This window comes from Sinocyclocheilus anshuiensis, unplaced genomic scaffold (genome assembly GCF_001515605.1).
Source record: "Sinocyclocheilus anshuiensis isolate Anshui unplaced genomic scaffold, SAMN03320099.WGS_v1.1 scaffold272, whole genome shotgun sequence".
Lineage (NCBI taxonomy): Eukaryota > Metazoa > Chordata > Actinopteri > Cypriniformes > Cyprinidae > Sinocyclocheilus > Sinocyclocheilus anshuiensis.
In genome coordinates this window covers 418,140-436,019 of record NW_015554117.1, presented here as the reverse complement: position 1 = coordinate 436,019, position 17,880 = coordinate 418,140, and the positions used below count along the sequence as shown (strand labels likewise).

Genomic DNA, 17,880 nt, shown 5'->3' with positions numbered 1-17,880 from the left:
GTCTGTGTGCATTGAATTTATTTAATACACGAGTTTCACAATTTGAGTTGAATTACTGAAATAAATGAACTTTCCCACGACATTCTAATTTATTGAGATGCACCTGTACATAACCCTCTGCTATCATTATTTTGCTAATAATATTACATTTATTAAAAATAAAAATACATTTATAAATATAAGTGCATATTCCCTCTATATATAAATATTTTAGATGAATATAACAAATATATATTTATATTTATTGGTCATAAATATATTTTATAATTTATAATTATTATATGTAATACTATTAATATTTTTTAAAACAAATCATACAAAGAAAACCTTTTTTTCATATTTGGTATAGAAATGTATAAATTCTTTAAAACATCATGTGGGATGTTTTGGGATCAAAAACTGAACAGCTAAGACCAAAGTAGCTGAAATGCTGGTAAACTGACGTTGCGCTGGTGTATCCTCTCTTGCAGCTGCAGATGAAGGCGTTTCCGATGGGTTTACACACGCCGCCGTTCTGACACGGGTTTGGCATGCAGACGCTGATCTCTGTCTCACAGCGCCCTCCGGTGTACAGAGCGCTGCAAATGCACGAATAACCTGAGAGAGACACACAAGAGAGATGGGGCTTGTTCATGAATTGCAAAACAATCGTGCAGACACACGCTCACACGCCGGTGGGAAATCGCATGGAAAATGTCAGTGAGTAAACAGTGCACGGGCTTTATCAGGTCTCCCCACAAAAACAAACAAACAGATACGTCTGCCAGACACTCCTGCACAAACGACCTTTACAGAGAGGATGTGTACGGCACAACACCGCAACTCCCACAACGCACTGCTCCACTCATCAGAGCCAGTGAACAAGTGAAAGTCAGGCAGAAGAGACGAGGAGAGAAGAGACAGAACGGTGTGAAAATAGAGAATAGACGAGACAAGAAGTAAAGAGATGATAATGAGATGACGAGAAAAAAAAAACAAGAGACAGATTTGAGGAGAAAGTAATCGACGAGAAGAGATGACATGGGAAGAATAGATGAGACGAGAAGAGACTAGAAAGGACATGAGATGAGAAGCTTAGAAAGTTGACATGAAGAGACAGAGAAGAGAATAGATGAAAACATGACGTGAGAAGAGACAGTATGATGTGAAGAAAAGAGAAGGGGAAAGACGAAAAGAGATGAAACAAGATGAGAAGAAATGCGAGAGAAAACACAAGGACCGAACAGAAGATGAGATGAGATGTACTGGAGAGCATGTGGAAAGCAGGCGCTGATTTAATCATCATAATTGGTCATTTGGTCTCCATCAGACGCAGTAGATGTGAATTAGAGCTTCACTCAGCAGACAGAAGTGAGCCAAAACTGAGCAAAGCTTATTAACCAGAGTAATTACATCACAGAAGCAGATTAACTGGAGAGTAACTGAAGCAACCAGGAGGATTAATTATAACATTAAGATGAATCATGGCACAATCCTAAAAACAGACATTTCTGGAGAGTTAAGCAGGGTTTGGACACACACACACACACACACACACACTCTCTCTCTCACCTCCAGATGGCAGGCTGACGCAGGTGGCACCGTTTACACAGGGCTGAGCGGCACACGCGTCCGGATAGAGAACGCATCCCAACTTGAGATCCGTCAGTCCCACCACCTCTGCATACGGGCTGCGCTTGTTCTGCAGCGGGAGTTCATTGTCGTTCAGAACCACAGAGTCCAAACAGCCCTGAAAGCCGTTGGTGACCCACGGACCCTTCCTTTCCACCAAGCTACGGGCATCCGGGGGCGACACCTGCGCTCCGAAATAAATGGACAAATCTGCTCCCAGAGGTCGGTATTTAGTCGTGGCCAGTCGCCGCTCCACGTACATGTCGTCTAGCGAAAGGCTGCTGTAGTTTCCTCGCAGCTCCAGGACCACGTGATGCCAGTTCCCGTCGTTGACCGGACGGCCGGAGATCCCGATGCTCCTGGGACTGTTGCCGCAATCCAACTGGAACCACAGCTTTCCCTCTTCGATCTGTCAGTCAAATGCAGACGCGGTCTATGTTAAATGTGATGCATTAAAAAGATCACACTGTGAAACAATGGCATGCAAAAACAAACATATAATGTGACCAGTGTAGCGCGATTCCCTAAACCTGAGATTCTCTCCTTTTGTGTCATTCAAACTCCCTTTTGCCTAAAATATTAAGGTATAACTTTTGGTCCCCCCGAGATTTTAAGCTAATATTTCTATAATTTAACAACAGATTTGCATGTTCATGGTACATTGATTGTATTTATTTTAAAGTTATATATTAAAATGTTTCATTTTTATGACATAATAACACACAATCCCCTGCATTTCCTTCGCATACTCCAGTTTGGGAAACTCTGCCCTAAATGAATTACTCTTATGAGACATTTCTTTTAATGAATAGTTCAGGGCTCCAGACAAAAAAAAAAAAAAAAACACTTAAGGAGTCATTGGCTCCTATAAGAAACAAAATTAGGCACCAAATTATTTTTTTAAGTGCAACAGAATAAACGTGTTTTATTTCTTTTTTTTCAACACCTTAACATTTCACTTAACATTTCATACTGTTCTGTATTTATGTCTCCCCTCCTTTTACAGCATCAGCATTTGAATCCATCTTGTAGATGTCCTGGGAACTAAATGTCTTTTCCAACTTCAGAACTATATACAGTCACAAAAAACTGTTTATTACACAGAATCTGTGCCAATATCACTGACCATAATTATATCAGCATCACTTGGTCATTGAGTGTAGTTTGGGCTCCTCCTCAAAGCATCCTATAAATGTTGTCATGTGTCACAGCGATCACTCGTGCTACATTAAAGAGCGTCAAAACGGTATTAATTGTTTGAATTTCGTTATGAATCTGGCAGAATTTTAAAGCTGATACTTTGTTTATTAAAAGGTAACGGAGCGCAAAGCTTATTGCGATTATTGGACGGCAAGTGCGCTACAAATAATATGAAGTTCACACATTAACAGAACACAGCATATAGACTAAAGATCTTGATAACAAGAGGCCATATCAGTATCGATTATAAATGAGAATTATTAACGATATTGTTAATGTCCACACAGCTGACAGCTTTACCTGTTGCAGTTTGTTCAAGTTGTGCTTTTCCGCACTTTTACATCACACACGCCTCCGTCATTTTCGATCTCTCTCTCAACTGGAGCTGATTTCAGCAGGTGTGCCGTCAGCGCATTGTCTCAGTTTATCACGTCAACATAACAAAAGATGTGATCGCAAAACAAGCATAACCTTAATGACCTTCTCCACCCCCGAGGAGCAGATCATGTACGTGTGAGGGTTAAAGCGGACCTGATTCACGATGGACCGATGACCTTTCAGAACCAAAAAAGCCCCGTTCACCACTCGACCCGGACCTCCTGACGAGACAGAGAGAGAATGAGCCCATAAATAATAATAACATCAGACACGGTTAGCCTGTGCATGAGTGACTGTGTTTACCTGCTTCAGGGTCACTGGGGATTCTCCACATGTAAAGGTTAAAATCATCTGAGCCAGACAAGATGTACTGAAAAGACATAAATATATATTATTACACACGCACACTAACCAATTGTCACAGAGTTTTAGAGAAATATGACACGGTCTGCAAAGAGAAGTTTCAAGAACTATATAAAAAAAATGAACATATACCACCATTCAAATATTTAGAGATTTTTTTAAAAAGAATTACTTATGATTAAATTGATTAAAAGTGACAGTAAATGCATTTATAATCTTTACAAAAGATTTTTATTTAAAATAAATGCTGTGTTGTTCTAAATAAAGGTTCTTGAAACTTTATATTCACCAAAGAATCCTGAAAAAAATGTATCACAGTTTCCACAAAAATGATTTTTTTTTAAGAAATGAATAGTTTTATTCTGTAAGGATGCATTAAATTGATCAAAAAGTGACAGTAAAGACAGTAAAAGATTTTCATTTCAAATATATGCTGTTCTTTTGAACTTTCTATTCATCAAAGAATACTGAAAAAAATGTATCTTGTTTTCAACATTGATAATAATAATAATAAATGTCTCTTGAGCATCAAATCAGCATATTAGAATGATTTCTGAAGGATCATGTAACACTGAAGACTGGAGTAATGATGCTGAAAATGTAGCTTTGATCACAAGAAATAAATTACATTTTAGAATATGTTCAAACAGAAAACAGTTATTAAAAATGATAATTATGTTTTATATTATTTCAGTTTTTTTACTGTATATTAGATCAAGTATATGCAGCCTTGGTGAGCGGAAAAGACTTCTTTTAATACCTTTTAACCCCTCAAAAAGGTTTTTTTTTTTTTTTTTTAAGATTTCATAACTCTTTTCACTTGCTTTCTATGTTAAAAAGTAATTAGAACAAAGTATATGAATGCTATGGACATATAAATGTGTGTTTGTGTGTACCTTCAGCACACTACACGGATCTGCACGCGTGTACATAATGATTCCTGTGCTCTGCAGCGTTCTGATGCGGAGCGCTAACTTCATCTCTCCGCTTCTCTCTCCATCCGTCACTCTGTACTTGATATAACTGTTACCAGAGAAGCTCAGAGAGGTGTGTCCTGAACAACATACAATTTACTTTCTATCCAAAGAATCCTGAAAAAAATGTATCATGGTTTCCACAAAAACATTAATCAATACAACTGTTTTCAACATTATTATTAATAATAATAATAATAAAGGTTTCTTGCGCATTAAATCAGCATATTAGAATGATTTCTGAAGGATCATGTAACACTGAAGACTGGAGTAATGATGCTGAAAATTTAGCTTTGATCACAAGAAATAAATTACATTTTAGAATATGTTCAAACAGAAAACAGTTATTAAAAATGATAATTATGTTTTATATTATTTCAGTTTTTTTACTGTATATTAGATCAAGTATATGCAGCCTTGGTGAGCGGAAAAGACTTCTTTTAAAAACATTTAAAAAAAATCTTGAAACTTTTTATTGGTAGTGTTCATACCTGAAACCTCTCAAAATGTTTTTTTTTTTAAAGATTTCATAATGTCTTTTCACTTCCTTTCCATGTTAAAAAGTCATTATAACAAAGTATATGAAGGCTATAAGTGTGTTTTATGGTGTGTACCTTCAGCACGCTGCACGGATCTGTACGTGTGAACATAATGATTCCCTTGCTCTGGAGCGTTCTGATGCGGAGCGCTAACTTCATCTCTCCGCTTCTCTCTCCATCCGTCACTCTGTACTTGATATAACTGTTACCAGAGAAGCTCAGAGAGGTGTGTCCTGAACAACATACACACAAAACATCAATCACTGAAAAGGAAACGGCTCTTATTATAAGAAGGTGCCACATTAAATATCACACTTAAAGAGCTTTTACACAGGGGTTATAAGATACCTGCACACTCTCCCAGTTTGCCCAGCGGACATTGGCACACGTACGGCCCCCTGCTGATGTCCGTTCCCACACACTGCATGTCACCGGGACATCTCATGTCCACACACACCTCCGACGCAGCAGAACAACTTCCGTCTGAGCGAAAGAGAGGGACAAATTACTATTGCAACACAAACAGGCTCTTTTTATAGTGGTGTACAGTTTTCTTGAATTATATGTGACCCTGGAGCACAAAACCAGTCTTAAGTCGCTGGATTTTCTCAATATTTAGGTTTTTTTGCACCCTCAGATTCCAGATTTTCAAATAGTTGCATCTCGGCCAAATATTATCCTATCCTAACAAACTATACATCAATGGAAAGATTATTTATTCAGCTTTCAGATGATGTATAAATCTCAATTTTGAAAAATTGTCCCTCATGACTGGTTTTGTGGTCCGGGGTCACATATGCGATAACATGGACCACAGACATTTTTCCTAATTTAAATGACAACTTTCTATTCCTGCTGTTTTTGAGCCCAAGGATGTGGCCCGTGTTCAAGAGAGTCATTTTGTAATTGCATGTTTAATATTAAGGGCTTTTCACATTGCGCTTCACCCTGGGTTAACATCTTTTAAAGATGGAGTTAAGACCACTTTTAACCTTGTGTTAAGGAACATTTGATAGAATGTAGTAATTTTGATAGAGGTCAAAACTGCTTTTGTATACAGTGAGAATCAACACAGTGCTACAATGATATGGTGAGTTGTTTAGAAACTGCCTCGTGAATCCCTCATTAAATATTGATTCAAAAATGTTTTTTTATTTTGTAATGGAAACGGTTTAATGTTTCAAACAGTCTAACAGCACAATGTAATTGATAAAGTAACACTTGTACCAGAGTGTACATGGCAACATTGCTACAGATTAATAGTATTTGTCCAACCAACATGCCACAATCACTATTTTTTTGTCCAAACAATGTGTTTGCACATTTACATGCCGAAATTTCATTTAAAATTATACTAAATGTAGGACCTTTAAAAAATGGCCTTAGAATCATAAATTATGCCAAAATGTCTATTTATATTAATTTACATAAATTCTTGCTAAAAATACAATGACAAAAGGATTATTTTCAAATAACAATTATGAAAAAGCTTGATCGGTTACATGGCTAGGTTATGCATATCAATGCAAACAAAATTTGCATTTATCAACAGTATAACAAAAGTAAGAGCAAATTTGTGCATTTGCACCTTGAATATTTTGTGCAGGAACTTTTTCTAAACACATACATTTATGTTAATTTTATTTGTGTATTTAGTCACAACTGCAGCACAATTATCATTGAATGAGACTCAATATTATAACCCTAATAAATATGTAAACACAAAAAAAGAAAAATTCCAAGAATGCCACAGGATGACTTAAAATTACTTAAATTAATAAATAATTATTAATAAATTAAAATAATCTAACTTCAATATAAATTAAAATTACAATCAAGACTGAAATATTCTGTTTCCCCCCTTCATAACATACTTGTTGAAACTTCAAGAATTACAAATTGAATAGTGGTTAATTAAATATCACTACTTACAGTTTCTATAAACAATTCTATTAAAATAATCAAATTCTATTACTAAAATTCTATTAATTAAATCTATAAATAAATTCTATTAAAACAAATTTGGCCATAAATTCTATTAAAAAAAATTTTGGTCATATTTATAGCACAAATACCATGAATATAGTAGCCTATATGCATGGATATTGTGTTCCTCTTTTGTGAGTCATTTTGAATAAAAGCATCTGCTAAACTGTGTTGGAAAACACAAAGTTTAGAATCAAAAATGTTGAGAACCACTGGTTTAAAATGATCCTGGGTCAACAATTTGTTCAGACACAGACACACTCACCGCTGCACACGCATCGGGTGTTCCTGCGGAACTTGGGTGACACGAAGCTGGTTTTGGTGGAGCTGTACGTGAGCAGACTGTGCGAGTCCAGCGTGATGGTTTGTTCACACTGGGCCTCCCTGCAGTCCAGACCCGAGCAGTTCTTATCCAGCACCGCTGAGACTCTCAGAACCTGGTCCAGCTGGCGGCGCGCGGAGCTCAGCTTCTGCGTCACCAATGCCGCCTTGTAGAACCCGCCACCTTCCGCCGTCTCCACGGCAACCAGCAGGTCCAGCTGCCCCGTGGATTCCACCGGCTGCACACTGAGCACGTGCAGAGCGTCGGGCCGGGGCGTCGCCATGACGCTGGACAGGACGCGTCTGACCGAGGGGAGGTGACGGGATACGAAGTCGTGAGGTGAGACGCGGTCGAAACGGATCGTCACGGCATCGTGGAGCATCTCGGCCGAGGCCTGCTCCACATGCACGCTCACGGGCACGTTCACAGTGAAGCGGCCGTCTGTTACTGTAGCGTTGAGGCTGTAGCGGCCCGCGTCCAACCCGCTCAGAGCGATGATTCGACCATCTCGAGGGCTCACCTGCGAGAGAAAAAGATGGACACGTCAAAAAACACACAATAAGACATCTAATAAGATTCACAAAATTTTGATTCACCCTATGAAATCAAAATGAGAGTTTTGTTGTTTTTGACCATGTCTGATGGAGTAAAGTAAATAATAAAAAAAGATATTTTTAGTAACAATTCACCAAAACTATATTTTATATATTACATATAATTTATTTTATATATATATATATATATATAATATTTGTAAATTAGTATACATTTATAATAAACATCTAATTTATAAATTATAATTTGTAAATATACATATCTGCAAATTTGTAATTAATATTAATTGTAAAATTAACCTAAAAATGTAAATTAATTTAAAATTTAAGTAAAATGAATTACACTATAAGTCTGAACTTTGGATGTATGCAAATGAATTAATAGTTCTCATTGTAAAAACATCTAAAAGTTTATGTTGAAAAGGTTGAAATTAGAGAAATAAAAATGGAATGAATTACGATTAAAACTATGATTTAAAAAATGCATGAACTTCAAAGGAGCTTATGACAGTTTTGATTTGAACATTTTTTTTGGTTTTGCATAATACCCATTTTCATTGTTTTAATTACTTTACTATCATTCCAAAATGTTTAAAAATAAAGAATGAGTAGTCATGCTCAGAACTTGATTGAAAACATGATTCTATTTTAGACAAAAAATAATTTTTAATTAATAATTTATTTGAATTTCAAACTGTCTCAAAGTAAATAATTGTGTTATTACTTAAATAATAAACGTATTAACTAAATGATAATAATAACTGAATGATAAAATGACTTGTTGTGGGGGCTTAGTGGACTAACAAATGGACTCGATCTAAAACATGAGAATGACTGAAGAAAAACTGTCAAAATATGAATGTGATGCGTGCACAAAGGAAATGGAAAGCATTGGATCACACACACTCATATACCTTGAACAGGCTGCTCTGCTGGTGTGTGTGTCCGTAGGTGAGAATATCAAAAGCATCCTGGTCTGTGGCGTGGATCTGACCGATCACACCTCCTGGAAACTCGTCCTCCATGGTTACGATGTGCACGTGTAAAGGTGACGCCACTGGCTTGTGCATGCTCTCCTCTATCACACGCACCAACACGGTTGCCATCGACGACAGGGGCGGCCTGCCTGAATCACTGGCCTATGGGGTGAAACAGTGGACAGTGATTGGCTGAATCAAGCAGCCTTGATGAGCATAAGAGACTTTCAAACATACTTTTTACAAATTTTTGCCCAGAATTTCTCTTTACCTGTACATGAATGACATACTCTGTGCCTTCTGACCTACGAAACACCTGATTGGATGTCAACAGCCCCTCTCTATCCAGTTTAAACCACGCCCCCTCATTTCCTGATAGAATTCGGAAATGAAAAGGCGGGCCGTTGTGGCTGGCGTCCTTATCGATGACGGACAGCTGTAGGACACTTGTTCCCAAAGGCTTGTTCTCCTGTTGATGAGTAAAGCTCACATTAAACTGCCGAAATGACTTGGACGTGATTGGCTGATTTACCTGCCACTCTTAATCTCACCTGTATAACTGCAGTGTGATTGGCTGGAGTGAAGGTGGGCGGGTTGTCGTTGACGTCAGAGATGTCGATGTTGACCTGAACGGTTGAGGACATCACAGGCATCCCGCTGTCAAGAGCTCTGACGGACAACGAGTAACCAGCCATCTACAGATACAGAGAGAGAGGTTTAAAACGTACAGAATAAGAGATGAAAAGAAAGTACAAAGTAAAGAGAGATGAACACACATCTATATATTCTCTTTCACTCTGACTGTGTCATAAATAGTTCATGACAGGCTGACAGATGATCTGAAGCTCCATACATACAGGCACACAATCTAGGTTTGTAACTTGCTGTCAGTTTCTCTTCTTTTGCTATTTCTCATCGGCTTTTCTTCTCTCTTCACTGAAGGCACTGTATTTCAGACATTTGTGGCATTTTATTTAAATGTTAAACTCCACTTATAATGTTAAGCACTATTCAGAAGGGATTCGCTTTCTAAATGAATCATTTTTTTTCTCTCTCTCTCTTTTTGCAGCTTAGTTACAATTAATGGACTTTATAGAGGATTTACACTGGAAGTTAAAAGAGTGTGTCTACATCATTCTTCACAGTCTTATTTCAAAAGAGCCTGGAAATGATCTGACCCCTTTTAACCATCTATAATTGAACACACTCAGGAAGCTGAAGACAACAATGACTTCATTAAGCTAATTGACTTGAGTACAAAGGAGAGTCTGCATGTAATCTAAAAATGCTTTAGCGCCATCTAGTGGTTTCAGTTCTATAGCATTGAGTCGCACTAGCCAAATTAAGCCAGATTTTTTATTTATTTATTTACTTTAAATAAAATGTTTAAAATAAACAGGGTGTAAAAAATACATTTGGTTTCAGTAATTTTGTTTATTAAAGAAATTATTACTTTTATTCAGCAAGGATACATTAAATTGATCAAACGTAACAGTAAAGACATTTATATTGTTACAAAAAATGTCCAATAAATGCTGTTTTTAACCTCCTATTTATAAAAAAAAAAGTATCAAATAAGAAATAAAGACTGAAATAAGACTGCTGAAAATTCAGCTTTTTCAGAGGATTAATTTAAAATAAAACATTAAAATACAAAAGTGTTATTTTAAATTGTTATAACATTTCACATCACTGTTTTTACTGTATTTTTGATAATAATAATAATAAACTTCTAAGGGACTTAATAAAAAAAAAAAAAAAATCTTAACACCAAACATTTGAACGAACTTTCTATATAACAATTTTCTAATAAAAATTTCTATTAAGATATTATATTTTTTTAATATTCATATTACTATTTTCTAAAAATGAACTCACTTAATCAGTGATCAAAGCATATGCTTTACTAGAGCAAACTCCAAAATCATCATCTCCAGGTTTTTTTTTTTTATCAGGTTTCACAGGTGTAATGCGTTAATCTTAATCTCATACACATGGAGAATATTTCATATTAAATGAAACACTATGACACTGTGTCTGTTATTAAAGGCTTTCCTGTGTGGATTTCTGCCGTAAAGGATTTGATTTCTTCTTTTCTTCGGCTGTTCCCTGATCAGTGTCAATTAAAATAAAGTCTTTGTGGGGTTTTGTCCTATTTAATGCCTTTATTTCTCTCTCACTCAGTTGTCATGGTAACAGTCGCTGTGGTGACGTCCCACATTCCTCACCATTTCTCGATCCAGCTGCTTGTTGACTTTGATCTGGCCTGTGATTGGCTCGATGAAGAACTGGTTCTCTCGGTCGCCGCTGACGATGGAATACAGGATGTCGCCGTTCGCTTGGCTGTCGACGTCTTCCGCGGTCACCTAGGCAACCACGACAAATCACCAAATTATAATGTGGATCTCAAAGACACAAAAAAAGGACTGATATGAATTTCATGACCGGTTACCTTGACTACGGTGTCTCCTATGTTAGCATCCTCGCTGATGGACACGCTGTAGGCGTTGCGGCTGAACATGGGGGCGTTGTCATTGACGTCTGTCAGGTTGATGTTCACCATGGTAACAGCACTAAGGGGCGGAGTTCCGCCATCAGTTGCCTCCACTGTAAGGAAATAATCCTTGCAGGACTCAAAGTCTAGCGGTCGAGATACAGAGATGGCACCTGTACGTGGCACAAGGATAAATATGGTACAACTCAGAGTCCATATTATATAAATAAAAATAACTTATAACAATATTTTTTTATATTCTGCACTTATATCATAGGCACCTTCAAACATTTAATTTGATCATATTTGGCCATCATATGAACTTTTGATAATTTTTGGCCATCATAGGTGCATTCAAACATGTTTGGCCATTACAGGCACCAGTGTTGGGGGTAAGACATTACAAGTAAAGTGAGTTACGTAATCAGATTACTTTTTTCTAGTTACTACTAATCTAACACATTACTTTTAAATTTACAATGAAATATCGGAGTTACTTTTTAAAATAAGTAACGCAAGTTACGTCATTTTCCCATTTATTCACTGACATCTCTCCTGTCCTCGGGATGAGAGAAATTGGGAGTGAAATGCAGAGGCAGAGGCACTTCCTTCAGCCTGAGGCTTATTCATTTCACTTTTGCTGTGAAAGGGCCTTTACAGTTGCCAAAAAAGTTTAATAAAAAGTAATGCAATTAGTTACTTTTTTATGGAGTAACGCAATATTGTAATGCATTACTTTTAAAAGTAACTTTCCCCAACACTGGCAGGCACATTCAAATATTTAATTCAATCTTTTTGTTTGCCATTATAGGCACATGAATATTTGATTTGATACATTTTGTCCATCATAGGTGCTTCTAAACATTTTTGGAACATTACAGCATTATAGGAACATTCAGTTACACTTTATTTTAAGGTGTCCTTGTTACAGTGTAATTAAACATTTAAGTACTGAGTAATATTAATTAACTACATGTACTTACTATATGGTTAGGGGTTGGCTTAGGGTTACTTGCATGTAATTATGCATAATTTATTGTTATTATAATAGTAAGTACATGTAACATGTGTAACAAGGACACCTTAAAATAAAGTGTTACCGAACATTCAAATGTTTAATTTGGTATTTAAGCATCTGAGTTCATTCTTTTAGGCCATAATAGGTGCAATCAAATATTTTTGGTCATTGTAGGCACTTTCAAATTCTCAGTCCAATCATTTATGGCCATGTATGAACATCTGATTTGAACATTTTTGGACATCAGGTACATGCAAACATGTTTGGTCATCATAGGCACATTCAAACACACAGTTTGATCATTTTGGGCCATTATATGCATGTATAAACATCGGATTTGACTGTTTTTTGGCCATAACTGACGCAACATAAATATTCAATTCAATCATTTTTGCCCATTATAGGCATGTATGAATGTCTGATTTAATTATTTTGGGCCGTCACAGGTGCATTCAAACATTTTTGGTCATGTCTGAACATTTGGTTTGAACTTTTTTGGGCATTATGAAAAACATTTAAAAAAAAAAACGTAATTATTCCAAATTGTGTGTATATTACATTATATATTTATCATCTCATTTGAGCATTTCTGTATAGTATACATAAAAATCTCATGTTATGCATCTCACCTGTGTTGATGTTAATGGTGAAATGGCCCTGTTGGTTTCCGGATCGGATGTTGTAGTAAATATCAGCGTTGGTGCCAATATCTTTACTCGCAGCATAAACCTGTACCACTTCCGTAACCACTGCGACATCTTCAGGAAGCGTGGCCAGATAATCCCTCCTCTCAAACACAGGCGGGTTGTCATTAATGTCCAAAACTGTGATCGTTATGTTCGCAAGGGAAGAGAGGCGAACTGGAACGCCTTGATCTGACGCACGGACCGTTATACGATATGAGGACTGAACCTCGCGGTCCAGCAAACGCTCCAGAACAACAATCCCGGATGATTTATCAATGGAGAAGAACCCGTCAGCCGAATCAACAAGGGAATAGACCACTTTACGATTAACACCTGCAAAATAAAACACATGCAAAATCCATTCAGTTTTAACTGCATATAAGCTGCATATTAGCAGTTCTAAGCTAGTTAACTATCTTTTAGCATCTACTACTAACTAAAATTGTACATTTTTTATGCTGTCAAAACTCAAATGCATTAATATGACAAGCTCGTACCCAGATCAGGATCTATGGCTTGTATTCGGGTCAGCAGAGCTTTAGTGGCGGTGTTCTCGTAGACACTAGCGGTGTAATGGGGCATGTTAAACATCGGCGGACTGTCATTCACATCCAAGAGAACCACCACCACCTCAGCCTCACACCACAAACCGCCGCTGTCTGTCGCTCGGGCAACCAGAGAGTATCGAGCAACCTTTTCACGGTCCAGCGCCGCGGCTGTCTTCAGCTCGCCTACAGAACAAAAAAGAGACTTGTAAGCAAACAACAAGGCTATAAACAGGACGTTTCTTCAAACCCAACTCACAAACCTGTGTGTGGATGTATGATGAAGTCTTCTGCCCCAGAACCGAACAGGGAGAACTGGATCTGTGCGTTTGCACCCGTGTCAGCGTCTGTAGCTTTGACCCGGAGGATTTGCTTATTTATGGCGACATCTTCAGACACGGACACCGAGTACACGGCCTGCAGACACAAACACACTCATTACAGAGCTCAGATCAGCTCCGGGCTTCAAATTCAGGTTGGCTTGTGCTGTAAAGAGTCAAGAGCTTTTCTTTGCTCATATTTTCAGTGCCAAAAATGGAGAGCGTTTTTTTAAACACCGAGGTCTGCAGGACTAATTATCAATTAAGGAACTATTTTTGACCTTTGAAGGCACATTTGAACACTTGATTCGAACATTTCTGCCCATCGTAGGTACATTCAAACATTGAATTCAGTCATTATATGAATGATCTGATTTGACTGTTATTTTTGGCCATCATAAGTGCATGCAAATATTTTTTTGCCATTGAAGGCACATTCAAATGTTCAATTCAATCATTTCTGGCCACCATATATACATTTGAACATTTTCCGACCTCATACAGTATATGCATGCGAGCGATTTTGACCCATCACAAGTACATTCAAACATCCAATTTGGTCATTTTTTGCCATCAAATGTGCATTCAACATTTTTTTGTCCATTTTAACATTAAATTCAATCATTTTTAGCCATCATATGCACATATGAACATCTGATCTGAACATTGTTTTGTCCATTAAAGGTACACACAAACATTTTTGGCCATTGTAACCACATTCAAACATTAAATTCAATAATTTTAAACCATCATATGCACATCTGACATTTTTGGCCATCGCTGGTACATTTTAAATATTAAATTTAATCATTTTGGGCCCTTAAAGGCATGGGAGAACATCTCATTTGAACATTTTTGGCCATTGTAGGTACATTCAAACATTCAACTCAATCATTTTTGTCCATTATAGACACATTTGAACTTCTGATTCGAACATTTGACTGTCCATCATTGGTTCATTCAAAAATTTCTGGCCATTACAACTACATTCACATACGTTCAATTCAATCATTTTTGGGCATCATATTGAACATCTGATTTGAACAATTCTGGCAATCATAGGTGCATCATAGGAACATTCCAACATTCAATTCAATCATTTTTGTCCATTACAGGCACGTATAAACATCTGATTGAATCATTTTGGCCCAGCATGGGTGCATTCAGACATTTTTGGCCATCGTGGGCACATTTGAACATCTGATTTGAACATTTTTGGACATTCAAATGCTTTTGGCCATCGTAGGCACAGTCAAACTTTCAATGCAATCTTTTTTGGCCATCATAGGCATGTCTGAATGTTTGGACCATAATAGCGGTGTTTCAGGCCTTGATTTAAATGTTTTTGGGCACATCTGAATCTTCGGTTTTGCAATCAACATGTTGCAATGCAACCATTTTTGACCATTTTAGTTAAAATGCAACTATATCCAAAAACATTTAGTACATTCAAACATCCAATTTGGTCATTTTTTGCCATCAAATGTGCATTCAACATTTTTTTGTCCATTTTAACATTAAATTCAATCATTTTTAGCCATCATATGCACATATGAACATCTGATCTGAACATTGTTTTGTCCATTAAAGGTACACACAAACATTTTTGGCCATTGTAACCACATTCAAACATTAAATTCAATAATTTTAAACCATCATATGCACATCTGACATTTTTGGCCATCGCTGGTACATTTTAAATATTAAATTTAATCATTTTGGGCCCTTAAAGGCATGGAAGAACATCTCATTTGAACATTTTTGGCCATTGTAGGTACATTCAAACATTCAACTCAATCATTTTTGTCCATTATAGACACATTTGAACTTCTGATTCGAACATTTGACTGTCCATCATTGGTTCATTCAAAAATTTCTGGCCATTACAACTACATTCACATACGTTCAATTCAATCATTTTTGGGCATCATATTGAACATCTGATTTGAACAATTCTGGCAATCATAGGTGCATCATAGGAACATTCCAACATTCAATTCAATCATTTTTGTCCATTACAGGCACGTATAAACATCTGATTGAATCATTTTGGCCCAGCATGGGTGCATTCAGACATTTTTGGCCATCGTGGGCACATTTGAACATCTGATTTGAACATTTTTGGACATTCAAATGCTTTTGGCCATCGTAGGCACAGTCAAACTTTCAATGCAATCTTTTTTGGCCATCATAGGCATGTCTGAATGTTTGGACCATAATAGCGGTGTTTCAGGCCTTGATTTGAATGTTTTTGGGCACATCTGAATCTTCGGTTTTGCAATCAACATGTTGCAATGCAACCATTTTTTACCATTTTAGTTCAAATGCAACTATATCCAAAAACATTTAAACATCTCGTTCATGTATAAACATTTCACATTTAATTTCCCCAAAAATTATACACTTATAATGCTCAAAAATGCTATCTAGCTAGACAGCTCACTAAGTTTTGTGACTCAATCCAAATGGCCCCTGCTGGCCTGATTTTCAGTTTGACCTTATTTTAAAAAGGTCATGTTTTAAGCTCAAAGATCATTTCCCCTGCACTGCTTGGCTGCTGTAAGTGTACTCGCCTGTTCCAAAAATATTCCTGGCTTTGGCTTGTAATCATTCATGTTTGAGATTTGAAACTGTCCAAAATGCACTAATTAGATTTTGAACCAACTGAAAAAACAGCAGGAGAACCAATGACTTCTGCATGTTTCCCGAATGAACTTTAGGGTTTTAACTCACTGGGTCACAGACGGGGCTGTTGTCATTAGTGTCAATGACCATGACCTCTACGGTTGCCGTGGAAACGTGGAGTCCGTCTGTCGCCGTGACATTGATGAGGTACCGTTCTTGTTCTTCACGGTCTAACGGTCGTTTAACGTACAGCTTCCACTCTCCCTGAACCAACCCGAGAGCGAACACCCCGCCTCTGTTACCACCTACACACACACACACACACACAAGAAATGACAGCGGACAGTTAATCTCTCAATAGTCTGTGACTATTTAAGTAACAATAAAATCCACACACACTCACTTCAAGGATTATCTGCATGTCTTAATAACCTGCATTAGTCCTCTCAGTGATGGCGCACTCATTAGTATGATACTAATCAGTTCTTTATATTCACATTTAAATTATCACCACTGCCATCAGTTAGGTCCTCATTACAGCCTTCCTGATTTATCAATCGGACAGCAGCCGTACCTGACTCATTAGGACAGGTCATCTTTTAAACCTCAAGCGGACAGAGGTGAAAAGAGAGAAGAAATGAGAACGAGAGGCTGAGCGAGAGTTAAATGGAAATGACTCTTTAATCAAAGCAGCCGCGTTGACAAGCATCCAATTACTGTACACTCATAGTACAAACACACGCTGCCTTATTCATCTAATAAAGAGTGTAATTTATCTCAGCTGGGGGCTGATAACACAAAGCAGCTTCTATCAGAGATGCGTCAACAAAGGCCTGGACGTCTTCCGACTCCATTTCTCTCATCCCACGCTCTCGCTCATTGGGTTGAGGGAGTATTCAGCATGACTTTCTCATACTGCATGCTTTTTCTGTGCTTTATAAGTAGGGATGCACGAAAATCACATGATATTTGATATTTTTCAGTGGCATAATGCAATATACCATAAAAGTTTGGGGTCAGTACATTTCTTTTTTATTGAAAGAAATTAATATTTTCATTCAGCAAATATGCATTAAATTGATTAAAAGCGACAATAAACTTGAAATGTTATCAAATATTTCTATTTCAAATAAATGCTGCTCTTTTGAACTCTCTATTTATCCAAAAATAACAAAAATCTAAATTAAGCAGCACTGCTTTTAACATTGATAATAATAGGAAAAGTTTCTCGAGCAGCAAATCAGCATGATTTCTGAAGACTGGAGTAATGATGCTGAAAATTCAGCTG

At 37.0% G+C, this 17,880-nt stretch overlaps 1 protein-coding gene across 1 annotated transcript in view; it reads right to left on the bottom strand.

Annotated features, from left to right (window-relative positions):
- fat3a (FAT atypical cadherin 3a) overlaps positions 1–17,880 on the bottom strand; it is an 89,836-nt gene that overhangs the window by 13,661 nt on the left and 58,295 nt on the right. Inside the window, exons 12-25 of the mRNA XM_016462347.1 lie at positions 16,701–16,897; positions 13,911–14,064; positions 13,600–13,833; positions 13,046–13,435; positions 11,357–11,571; positions 11,133–11,270; positions 9,456–9,599; positions 9,176–9,373; positions 8,842–9,066; positions 7,317–7,893; positions 5,414–5,548; positions 5,141–5,298; positions 1,552–2,020; positions 444–597 (exon numbers count right to left, since the gene is read on the bottom strand). Of these exons, the coding sequence (XP_016317833.1) occupies positions 444–597; positions 1,552–2,020; positions 5,141–5,298; positions 5,414–5,548; positions 7,317–7,893; positions 8,842–9,066; positions 9,176–9,373; positions 9,456–9,599; positions 11,133–11,270; positions 11,357–11,571; positions 13,046–13,435; positions 13,600–13,833; positions 13,911–14,064; positions 16,701–16,897 (3,388 nt within the window). The remainder of the gene's footprint in view (positions 1–443; positions 598–1,551; positions 2,021–5,140; positions 5,299–5,413; positions 5,549–7,316; positions 7,894–8,841; positions 9,067–9,175; positions 9,374–9,455; positions 9,600–11,132; positions 11,271–11,356; positions 11,572–13,045; positions 13,436–13,599; positions 13,834–13,910; positions 14,065–16,700; positions 16,898–17,880) is intronic.